Raw genomic sequence first — 12,202 nt, forward strand, 5'->3', positions numbered from 1 at the left:
TTAACATATCTTCTCAACATGTACTTCTCCTACAGACTTAACAATTACGGTAAGAGTTATAGAGAAAGTCTGAAGTCAATATATAAGAGGACTTATGTAAGGAAGTATGAGGAATTATTCTACTGATGGAACCCTAGGAAGTTTTCTTCACAATGTTTTATGGCTCATTTTAAACCACTGTAAAAATTTCAGGCTTTCTATAACACATTTTGCTGTAAGCCGATCTTACCACCTGACATTGTAAAATGATATCAATTGTTATTCATGAAATTCTGTACTCAGAAGAATGCCTGTTGTGGTTTAATTTATATTATTACTTAGGTATTATTGATCTAAAAAGGGGTTACCTCCGCATTACTTTTGATCAGTAGGTGGGAAATAACGTAGCTGGGTTATTTGTTTATTTCTCTTGATGTAACTGCCTCTAGTTCATTTTTCACTGGTATCAAAGGGAGTTTACAAAGAGAATTACAAATTTGTTTAGTGGATGCACTTCCCTACCTCAATTAAAGATATGGTTTTATTCATTTATTTTCATTTTAATGTATATAAAATCTATATGAAATAGGTGATAGAAGAAATCAGCTTAATATTTCTGTTTCACGGCTGCTCAAACTAAACAGAGAAATTTTATTCATAGAGAAATTTCTAAATTGTGAAATATATGTGACTATTTTTTTATGGGCTGCAAGCAGCATTTGGAATAAGACTCTCACTCCCTTGGAAGGGAAACCAGGTGGTTATAGTTTGCTATAAACACACTCCTAAGACCTACAGGCAGTACAAATCACTTGCTAGCCTTGGCAGCAGAGAAGGGCAGTATTTCGGGGGCTGGCAGCAAACATATTTTTCATTTTTCCATGGTTATCTGTATGGGACACTGAAAAGCATCACAGTCCTTTAAATTGTAAGTTTTCAGATTGTGCTCAATCAGCTGTATCTATTCATACTTTATATAATGGCTGTTCTGACAAAAGGGTAAGTTTCATTCGTTCGATAAATATTTACTGAATACTGGCTGTACCTACAACACTTTCACCACGTGAAGGCTCTAAGGAAGTATAATATACAATACCTTGACAAGATGTAACGATGTTAAAAAGTCAGAAACGCCTTCCATTCCCCTTGTATTTCCCACAGTGCCTAGTATGTCTTTTCATTACAGGTGCTTAATAAGGCTTATTAACTAATTGATAAGTTATATTCTTGAAAGCTAGAGTAGTCCTCAGCAGCGACAGACAGTTATGGAGTGATTAGTATATGCCAGTACTATGCTAGCATTTTCACCTAGTTATAACATATATTCAGCTTAATAAACTACTGCAGACATAGCTGGAAGGGCCTTTTAAAAGCCATCGTTGCCTTCTGTTATAGCACAGTTTTTTATCCATTCATTCTTCCATCCACCTAGCCCCCCTCTGTCCATCAATTTCTGCCATAAACATTCATTGTACCTATTACATGTAGGCACTGACTGTACCAGACACTGAATACATAATGTAGAATAAGATGTGTTCTCTGACCTCAAGAATCTTATAGGTCAGTGGGAGAGGTAAATTATAAGAAGGAGTGAGGTTGGGACTAAGGTGTTATCAGTGCAAAGAGCAGGCGATGGATTTGAGAGATACGAAGAAGGTGGAATCTAGAGAAATTAGTTATTAATGGCAAATGGATTATAAACTAGAGGGGAAAGTCAACAGTGACTTCTAAGTTTCTTATTCGGGCAATTAGGTGAATGGTGTAGTCACATAATAGGGAATATTAAGAAACAATATATTTTAAAGGAATGGGGGTGAAGCATGAAGGGGATGGACTGAGTCAGGTATGAGGAGGCTGCAGGGAAGCGGTAAAGCATAGACTCTAAAAACACATGGTTGAAACCCTGGTTTACTACCTGTGTGACCTTGGACAAGCTACTCAATGTCTCTGAGCTCTTACTGCTTATCTGAAAAGGAAAACAATAGCACCTTTTAAGGGGTATCATGAAGACAAAATGAGATAACACTTATAAGGATTTGGAATAGTGCCTGGCACATAGTAAGTCCTTAACTAATATTAGCTTTTATTTTTCCTTTTCTCATTTCTTCTCTTAATGGAAATTTCTAGAAGACAGATAAAGGAGCTTTGATGTTAGCAGAGAAGACATGTCTGTATCTCTAGATTTGGGAATTAGCAAAACAAAAGCGAATTTATGGACTTGGATAGTTACTTAACCTTTCTCTGCCTCAGTTTTCTCACCTGTAGAACGTGATAACCAACTGGCAATCAGTTGCTGTGGAGTCCATTCTGACTCATGGTGACCCTCCGAGTGGGACTGTGCTCCACAGGGTTTTCAATGGCTGGTTTTTCAGAAGTAGATCACCAGGCATTTCTTCTGAGGGACCTCTGATTGGACATGAATGGCCAACCTTTCCAGATCAGGGAGCATGTCTTACGCAATGGAGGTGCACATTAAACCATTTGCACCACCCAGGGACTCCACAATGAGAACCGAACTTACCTAATAGGGTTATTACATGATTTAATATTTGCAAATATTAATTTATAAATGATTATTACTTATTTAACTTTCAGGATCACATGAGCTAATATCTGTAAAGAACTTAGAACAGTGCCTGACACAAACTAAATGCTACATAAGTGTTTGTTAAATAGAACATGCTTACTGGAGAGAAGGTCTAGTGCTGTGTCGTGTAGCATGGTAGCCACTGGTCCCACATGGCCATTGAGCACCTGAAATGCAGCCGGTTCAAGCTGAGATATGCTGTCGGTCTAAAATACACACTGGATTTCAAAGACTTTGTACAAAAAACAATGTAAAATATCTCATTAAATTCTTAAAAATACTGATTACACATCGAAACGGTAAATTTGGGGTATACTGGTTTAAATTAGGCATATTATTACAATTATTTTCACTGTTTCTATTTTACTTTTTAAAATGCGGCAACTAGACAACGTTAAATTCCATCTGTGGCTCCCATATTCCCACTGTGAAAGAAAAGCAGGAGGTGACCACAGATAGCAGGAAGGTTAGATAAGAGCTGTGTCATAGAGACCAACAGAACAGAGCATTTCAAAATGGTGGGCGTAGGGATCAATAGCCAAAACAACAGACTCAAACATCCCAATGAGCTGAAGACGGCACAGAACTGGGTAAAGTTTGTTCTGTTGTACATAAGGTCACCTGGAGTAAGAGGCGACTTGATGGCAATAACAACAACACCAAGGAGAATGTTAGGGAGGTGCGAGGACAGAGAGACATGTGCCGGAGACGAGTCCCGGGGGAGGTGAGAGGAGGAAGAGACACGTGGTGGAGACGGGTGTGGGGAGGTGAGAGGACGAGGAGACACGTGGCGGAGATGGGTCCCTGGGGACGTGGGAGGGGACTGGAGCTCTAGAGCACTGGAAGTAGGAACGAAGGAGAAAACAGCAGTACATATGGGTGTCCATGTGAATGTCAGGGAGAAGTCGAGGAAAATTTTGGTTAATGGCTCTGATTTTTTCGTGAGGGCATGGGAGTAATGAGGGAAGTTGTAGAGTGGTAGTATCTTCTGGGATACCACATAGAAAAAAATCTGTTTTCTCAAGTCTGAAGATGTGAGGATGCGTTGAAAGTGAGCCGTATCTGGAACTCCCTTCCTCACCATCTCCCTCTCCACTGCTTTCATTTGCGCCGATAGGAATATGTGTGGTTTGCAAACAACCATTAGCTCTTAATTCATGTGTTTCCATTGCCACCGGAGTACAGAAAACAGACTAGATAACCAGCCCCAAATATTTTATGTCTAGACTATGTGTGCATTTATTTAAGGTCTCTCATGATAGTTATATTCAGTGGTATGCTGGTAACAATCAAAACTCAAAAAAAAAAAAAAAAGATTTGTAGCTTTTGCCAATTTCCACGATGTATTAAAAAAAATTTTTTTTTTTTTTTAATATCATCACTGGGGCCAATTTCGAGCTACCAACATGAAGGCATTGAACAGAGAGCTGGAAAGAGAAGTACAGGGGCACCTCACTTTACAGCATTCCCACCATACAGATGGAATAGATGCAAATAGCTTCAAGAGCATAAACGATATTAAAAGGCAGTAAAATAATTAGGATGTGGTGAGTTTTGCTATGGGATGACTTTGTTTTTAATATAATTTATTTAAATGGAAGTTCATGTAATTTTATTTTTTTAAATGCAATGATTTTTAATACATTTAAAAGCCTGCTAACCAAAAGGTTGGCAGTTCAAACCCACCCAGCAGTACCATGGAAGATAGCCCTGGATATCTGTTTCCATTAAGATTACAGCCAAGAAAACCCTGTGGAGCAGTTCTAGTCTGTAACACATGGGGGCACCATGAGTCAGAATCAGCTCCACGGCAACCAACAAAAATGTTTAACAATTGGCTTGCAAAATTCTGTGAAGATTTAATAATCAGGTCTTACAGGTTCCAGTTGTCTCCAGCATGCTCTTGTACCAGGTATTATAGTTTTCTATAGTGAGGACTGCTCTTCCACTGTTTTATAAGCTCCTTGCAGGGAAAAACTGTGACTTCCACATCTTTGTATCCTCACATCCCCATGGTCCACACGAGCCTTGAATGTCAGGATCATTTAATTCATTGAGCTAAAATGTTTCATCTGTATTTGTGTACAGAGGGCCCTCTATTTGAACATGATTTAAGCCCTAGGTTCAATTTTTGTTTTTGTAAAGGATAGAAAACAGATGAACACATACATTATCAGATGGTCTCCTAGTGAAGCCTTTGCACAAATAATGCGTGATACAGATGCTTATGGTCTTGAATCATTAGCATAATACATGGTCCAGCTCAAAGTGGCAAATGCGATTCTATCATAAAGAGCCCACGCCTGTGCTAAAGCATCCTTGTCTTACGTTGGGCGTTCTGACTACTGGTGGAGGCACCAGTACCGCCCTGCCTGCAGATGTGGTGTGATGCTGGTTGCTATGTCCTGATCCAGACAGGACTGCTGAATTCAGAGACGTGGCTTTATTTCTGTCATCACCCTCATCATCCTTGCCGGCTCCTCATCATCATTATCAACAAGTATTATTTACCAAAGGCTGTCGTGTGCATCTCACTGTGACAGACATCATGCAAATCAAGTGACAAGTAATCCCCTGAAGGTCACCTCTTAGATGCAGAAGCAAACAGTATTAGGACAAAATGAATTCCCATAATTTCAGTGTGGGAGGAGGTGGGGTGCATGTGGAGGCTGAGGACGATGATGCTTACAGTCGGGGAGGCCAAGGGTGGCTCAGCGGTTGGCATGCGGGGAAGGCTGTTAGTAATGAATGGGCAAGTCAGTTTAAGAAGTATAAGAGCAGTCAGAGATGAGATGAGCGTGGTGAGAGAGAGAGAGGCAGAGACAGAGAGAGAGGAGAGAGAGAGGAGAGAGAGAGACAAAGACAGATACAAAGAGGCAGAGACAAAGAGAGACAGAGACAGAGAGAGGGAAAGTCTTAAAAATCCCCATTGGGAAAGGAGAAACTGAAGAATAATTTATGATATGTTTAGGGAGTAAACATTACTAACTCAATAAAGAAATTAAGATGCTTGAGAGGTAAAAGAGAGAAACAATGACAGAGACAAAGAGAGATTGAGAGAAAGGAGGAAGAGTGAGAGAACAGAGAAACCAGAAGGGGAAGGAAGTGGGCTTTCAGGGGAGATTAAATGTATGGACAGGAGGGAAGTGGCCAGCCTCAAGCTTGGCCTGTGGGCCAGCCTCTCTCAGTGCACCTGCTGCCTGCTCTCCCCACGGTGCACCTTCCCTGTCATGGACTGGATGGTGTCTCCCAAAGAGATACGTGGAAATCCTCACCCCTGTGCCTGTGAATGGGACCTGTGTGAAATAGGGTCTTTAAAGATGTTATCAGGTCAACGTGAGGCCGTACTGGAGTAGGGTGGGTCCTAATCCTATAGGACTGGAGCCCTTAGGAAAGAGAAGAGACACAGAGACAGGGAGACAGGACGGGTGCCATGTGACACCACAGCTACAAGCTGAGAGCCACCAGAAGCTAGGAGAGAGGCATGGGACAGATTCTCCCTCAGAGCCTTCAGAAGGAGTCAGCACGGCCAACACCCTGGTTTGGACTCCTAGCCTTCACAAGTGTGAGGCAATACATTTCTGTCATTACAAGCCACCCAGTTTGTGGTATTTTGTACAGCGGTCCTAGGAGACCAAGGCCTCCTGCCACCACTCACCAGGGCCACCAGATTTGGGGACTAAGAACTAAGTAAATGGGAATGAGACTAAGTAACTATTGAATTCTAATCTACCTGGGCACTTTGGAAGATTAATACCTGGATAAGTTCTGGGAGAGAGTTGTTACTCCAACCCACCTAGAGCCGTGGGTGTTACAATTTTCCCAAACATTTACTCGCCTTTTGAAAAGTGATCTAGAGTCTTGCTTTCTCTTTCCAGGAAATTGTTTGACAATCCCTGGAGATGGAATGCAATGTGAACTTTTATTTTTCAAGTAGATTTTATTAAAAGGAGAAACACCTGACTTTTGAGCAGTCACGTTACCATCAACAGACTCGTCAGCAACAAATACAAAGCAGGTTTTGTAGCCCACATTTCATTTACTGTCTATTGATGTTTAAGTTCCCAGAGACAACACAATTTCAATTCCGCAGCGCTAATTCCCTTCATTTTTCTAGGGAGTCAGAGAGTTAATTCAGAAACCCAGTGCTATCTCAGAGCTCCAGGAGAATTCCGGCTAAAGTGAGACCTGTTGCTCTTTTTTCACTTCCTGAATAGGTGAGAATATTACAAAGGGGGAACCCGTCTTCTGTAGAGACAAGCTGTATCTCCTCTTTGATACAGAATCGGGGCTTTGCTTCACTGTCATCAGGCTGTCCCATTGCTGCTGCTGAGCTGGGTGATCAAACTCGGGAACAAATGGCATTTATACCTCTCCATGAGAATCTGGAATCACGGCTCTCAGGGGCTGGTGTTTTCTCTGCCCTCTAGCCCAGGAAGTGGCACAGAGGCACAAAGCCGTGTTTTGTAGCTGATTTCTTAGAGCAGCAGTAGAGAGCAGGAAAGACTGAAGCTGCACAGCGGTCTGCACGGCACCTGCAGCAAGCTCGGCAGGCTCTGCCGTCCTCTTCCCTGCTGGAACCTACCATGCGGGCCTCCTGGAGTCTCGGTGCTGCTCCCCCCCCGCCCCCCGCCCCCGCTCCTCTGGGCTCACCGCACGCATCTAACCGAGGCCTACCTTCCCTTTGCTCTGTGCTTCTTCGATTATTGTCCCCCCCTCCTTGTACTTCATGCAGAACTTACTTCTCCCTCATTCCCTGAAGGCTTTGCTCCCTGATTTCCAGAGAGAAAGGCAGCCAAGTGATGAGTAATGTGAGTTATCATAGGTGGATAAGAGAACCATCCAGCTGGTCAACAGATGTTTTTTTAGCACCTATTATGTGCCAAGGAGCCCTGGTGGTGCAGTGGTTAACTGCTTGGCTGCTAACCAAAAGGTCGGTGGTTCGAACCCACCAGCCGCTCCTCAGGAGAAAGATGTGGCAGTCTGCTTCCATAAAGATTTATAGCCTTGGAAACTCTATGGGGCAGTTCTACCCTGTCATATAGGGTCGCTATGAGTCAGAATCGACTTGGCAGCTTTAGGTTTGGTTTAGTTTTGGTATTATGTACAGAGGAGGCATTAGTGGTTCACTGGTAGAATTCTTGCCTTCCATGAGGGAGTCCTGGGTTCGATTTTCAGCTAGTGCACCTCATGCACCGCCACCACCTGTCTGAAAGTGGAGGCTTGCAGGTTGCCATAATGCTCAACAGGTGTTAGCAGTTTCCAGGCTGAGATGGACTAGGAAGAAAGGCCTGGTGATCTATTTCCAAAAATCAGCCAATGCAAATTCTATAGCTGACAACAGTCTGATCCACCGCCCATAGGGGGCTGGCACAGGACTAGGCCCATTTTGTTCTGTTGTACACGGGGTCACCACGAGTCAGGGAGGACTTAACAGCAGCGAACAGTAACAACATTCTGTGCCCAGCACTGTGTTAGGAATTGGGGATAAAGGGATAAACAAGGCAGGCACGGTTTCTACCTCATGGAGTTTCAATCTTCTAGGGGAAACGCACAAAGGGTATTTGCATTTTGGCTGGGGATGGTGGAGACCAGTTTTACCCACCCTCGCCATCCGCTCACTAAGGGATTTCATTGATTGTGGGAATTTTAGGCACCTTGTTGGCACAAGATAATTATTGCTGTGGCACGGAACTCTGAATTGCCTTAGATTACCAGCTTTGGTTTTCCTAGGGTCCTTCAGCTTCTCTTTCTTTCCTCTCTCAACCTGTCTCTCTATTCCTTCGTGTACTTGTGAGACCAATCTTCTCTCCTCCTGACTAGTCTGAATTCCAAAAATGTCCATAGACAGAATCTTTGCAGCAGCAATCTTTCTAGAAGTTGGGGAGGTGGGGACTTCTCTGGAAACCACATTTGTGGGGACAGGACAACAGTTTTATTTACTTTATATATCACAGATTAATGCATTTATCAAAGTTTCTAAAAGATGCTTTCGTTCACTTGTAACACTGGCTTTCTCTGACCACTTTGTTATTATTAATATCAGGGATGGCTTTGGGGGCAGTTTCTGGCTCTTTCCCACCACCCATCTGTCAGCTTATTGTACGGTGGGGGCTTGCATGTTGCTGTGATGCTGGAAGCTATGTCACCACTATTTCAAATATCAGCAGTGCCACCTATTGTGGACAGGTTTCAGCAGAGCTCTCAGACTAAGACAGACTAGGAAGAAAGGCCTGCTGATCTACTTCCAAAAATTAGCCAATGAAAACCTGATGGATAACAACAGACTAGTGTCCTGCATAGTGCTAGAAGGTAAGTCCCTCAGGTTGGAAGGCATTACACAATGGGCTTGAGCACACCAGTGATCAAAGAGATGGCATAGGACTGGGCAACGTTTTGTTCTATTATACGACAGTAACTAAAAACAGCCACGTGGCTCTCTCAGGGAGTGCTTTAGTCTCCCCAAGCCAACTGGCTTGGCTGCCGCTGCTCCTCCTCACCACCAAAGCATGCACTGTGAGTGTTTTCCAAACCAAGGTTACAGAAGTATTTCCTCCATGGACGTGGCATGTCTGGGGGCACCAACACTGAGACCCAGGAGAGCAGGTTAGTGATTATGCTCTTGTTATTTATTGTGAGCAGAATGGAGCTGCTCACTGCCTCTCCAGTGATCTGGAGGGATGCTGAGATATTCTTTTCTCCTGATTCCTTTCCTCCTGCTTGCCATGTTTCTGAGACTCTCACTCTTGGAGAATCTTTGTGTGGAGGCTTTTGAAACCTCCTTCGAAAATGAAAATATTTTATTGAGTGATGGGGGAGAGAAGTTCCACCTTTTTGTCATCAAAGATTGACACCTTTCCTTGAAATAGTTGATCAGATTTTAGCAAAGAATAGGAGGCCTGAGAAGGGCCCATAAATCCCTTACATTTTGGCGGTGAGAAGAACCGTAAAAGACAGGATGTCAGGGGAAGTGCCTCTGCCTGGTGTCTGTGAGGCTGGCCTGGCAGGGCTTGGAAATCATGAGGCGCTAAGGCCTCTTAGACAGCAGCATGGAGAGTACACAAAACTTTTTGGGGGGCAAAGTGACTTATGAGATGATGCTGAAGATAGGTGAGCTGAAGAAAGGTATTTCTCAAACCATTTGTGGGGGGAGTACCAGTGGTCAGATCATTCACGGAATGTTTGTTTATTTGGTGGTTTGTAGTGGCAACTGGAGATTTTAAGTTACTTGGTCTTTAAAGACACTTTGCCTCAAATAGTCCCTGGGTGGCGAAAATGGTTAAGCTCTCGGCTATTAACCAAGAGGATGGCGGTTTGAGTCTACACAGAAGCTTCTCGAAAGAAAGGCCTGGCCATTTACTTCTGAAAAATGTGCCATTGAAAATTCTCTGGAGCAGAGTTCTACTCTGACAAGTCAATTCGCCATAAGTTGGAACTGACTTGACAGCAACTGGTTTGGTTTTGGTTTGTCTCAAATATATGTATTAAAATGTGAAAATACCTGTTCAGGAGAGGAGCTGTGAATTAGGCAATGAGGCCACTACCTACCATTTCCTTGACAACATACACTGACTGTATTTACCTGCTGTGAATCAGGACTAGGCCTTACGTAGCTCAGTAGCCTGTGGTTTGCCTGTTGACTTTTCTGACCCAGAACCACAGCCCATCCACACAACAGACATACTGACTTTTGTAAGAGGAAATCAAATCGGGCTATTACCTGGCGATCTTGTCTGTGCAAGACATGGTGACCAGCTGTTCCCCTAGCAGGACGCCGTCCCACGTCTGAACTGCGCTGTGGCATCGCACAGGGATTGTCCCTTCCCCCGACTCAACCTTCGTCCGCAGGTGTCCTCGAAACTTCCTGACTATGTGTTTGCTGCTGTGCACTAGGAGATAAAAGGCAATAGGTGAGAGATGGCAGGGGTGCTTGCTTGTCCAACGAGACCTCTGGATTCTGTAACTTTGAGTGGTGGGAGATGTTGGGGGAAAGTGTAACCAGAAAGCATGTCGAAGGATTTCAGTGCCCTTCCATTTGGTGAGGGGTGAGAAGACAGGTTTAGGGTGGGGGAGGGATTTCTTCACAGCATACATAAGATCCTGGGCTCTAGGGCAAGACTGTCTAGTTCAGGGGTCAGCCAGCTTTTTCTGTAAAGGCCGGATAGTAAGCGCTTTAGGTTTTGTAGGCCATATGGTCTCTGTCACAACCATTCAATTCTGCCATTGTAGTGTGTAAGCAGATACAGGCAGTACATAAATGAATGAGCATGGCTGTGTGCCAATAACATTTTATTTATAGATGCCAAAATTTGAATTTCATATAATTTTTATGTGTCATGAAATAGTTTTCTTTTCATTTTTTTCCCCCTGGCAATTGGAAATTGTAAAAAAGCATTCTTAGTTCACAGGCCATACAAAAACAGGTGGTGGGACAGATTTGGCCCAAGGGGTCGAGTTTGCCCACCCCTGGTCTAGATTTTAATTTTGCTGTGCCACTTCTTGGAGCCCTGGTGGTGCAGTGGTTAAGCAGTAGGATGCTAACCAAAAGGTCAGCAGTTAGAATCCACCAGCCACTCCTTGGAAACTCTATGGGGCAATTCTACTGTGTCCTATGGGGTTGCTAAGAGTTGGAATTAATTCACCAGCAGTGGGTTTGGTTTTGATTTATACCACTTCCTGGAGCCCTGGTGGAGAAGTGGTCAAGCCTTAGGCTGCTAACCAAAAGGACGGCAGTTTGAATCTACCAACCACTCCTTGGAAACCCTATGGGGCAGTTCTACTCTGTCTTATAGGGTCACTGTAAGTTGGAATTGACTTGACAGCAACGAGTTTTGCTTATTGTGCTAACTGGAGCCCTGGTGGAACAATAGTTAAGAGCTCAGCTGCTAACCAAAAGGTTGGCATTTTGAATCTACCAGCTGCTCCTTGGAAACCCTATGGGGCAGTTCTACTCTGTCCTATAGGGTCGCTATGAGTCAGAATCGACTCAACAGCAATGGGTTTATACTACTTCCTAGCTGTGCAACTTGGGAAAAGCTGCTTAATATCTCTTTGACAGTGTTAATTCATCTTAAAATAGGAATAATAATAGTGCCTACTTTCTAGGCCATGAGGATTAAATAAGATACTATATGTAAAAGTGCTAGCACAGGGTCTGAATGCAACTAGCTGTCATTGTGTTCTGACTATTATCAAGGAACTGTATGAACCAGGTGCTCTGCTAGGGCCAGAAATGATGCAGGCTACGAATGGAGCCTTAGAGATCCCTAAGTCTTCATGCATTCTTTCTCCCTTCCTTTCCAGAGCCCTCTCAACTCATGTGTGTGTGTGCGTGTGCGCACGTGCATGTGTGAATACACTCACACAGCCACACCCTACAATTATTTGGAGAGCTAGCATAAATGAGAAAAACTAAAAAAGCCAAACCTGGGGCTGTTGAGTCAATTCTGACTCATAGTGACCCTATAGGACAAAGTAGAGCTGCCCCATAGAATTTTGAAGGAGTGCCTGTTGGATTCGAACTACCTACCTTTTGCTTAGCAGCTGTAGAACTTAACTACTATGCCAGTAAATAAGAAGAAGCTTAAGTTAATTTTTTCTTAAAAAAAATTCTGTATATTAACTCCTGATTATACT

General features: G+C 43.3%; 1 protein-coding gene across 1 annotated transcript in view; it reads right to left on the reverse strand.

Annotated features, from left to right (window-relative positions):
- The window catches only part of ADARB2 (adenosine deaminase RNA specific B2 (inactive)), a 309,589-nt gene that overhangs the window by 32,946 nt on the left and 264,441 nt on the right, over positions 1-12,202 (reverse strand). Inside the window, exon 6 of the mRNA XM_064285079.1 lies at positions 10,287-10,455. Within this exon, the coding sequence (XP_064141149.1) occupies positions 10,287-10,455 (169 nt within the window). The remainder of the gene's footprint in view (positions 1-10,286; positions 10,456-12,202) is intronic.

Source organism: Loxodonta africana, chromosome 4, assembly GCF_030014295.1.
Source record: "Loxodonta africana isolate mLoxAfr1 chromosome 4, mLoxAfr1.hap2, whole genome shotgun sequence".
In the NCBI taxonomy this organism is placed as follows: Eukaryota; Metazoa; Chordata; class Mammalia; order Proboscidea; family Elephantidae; genus Loxodonta; species Loxodonta africana.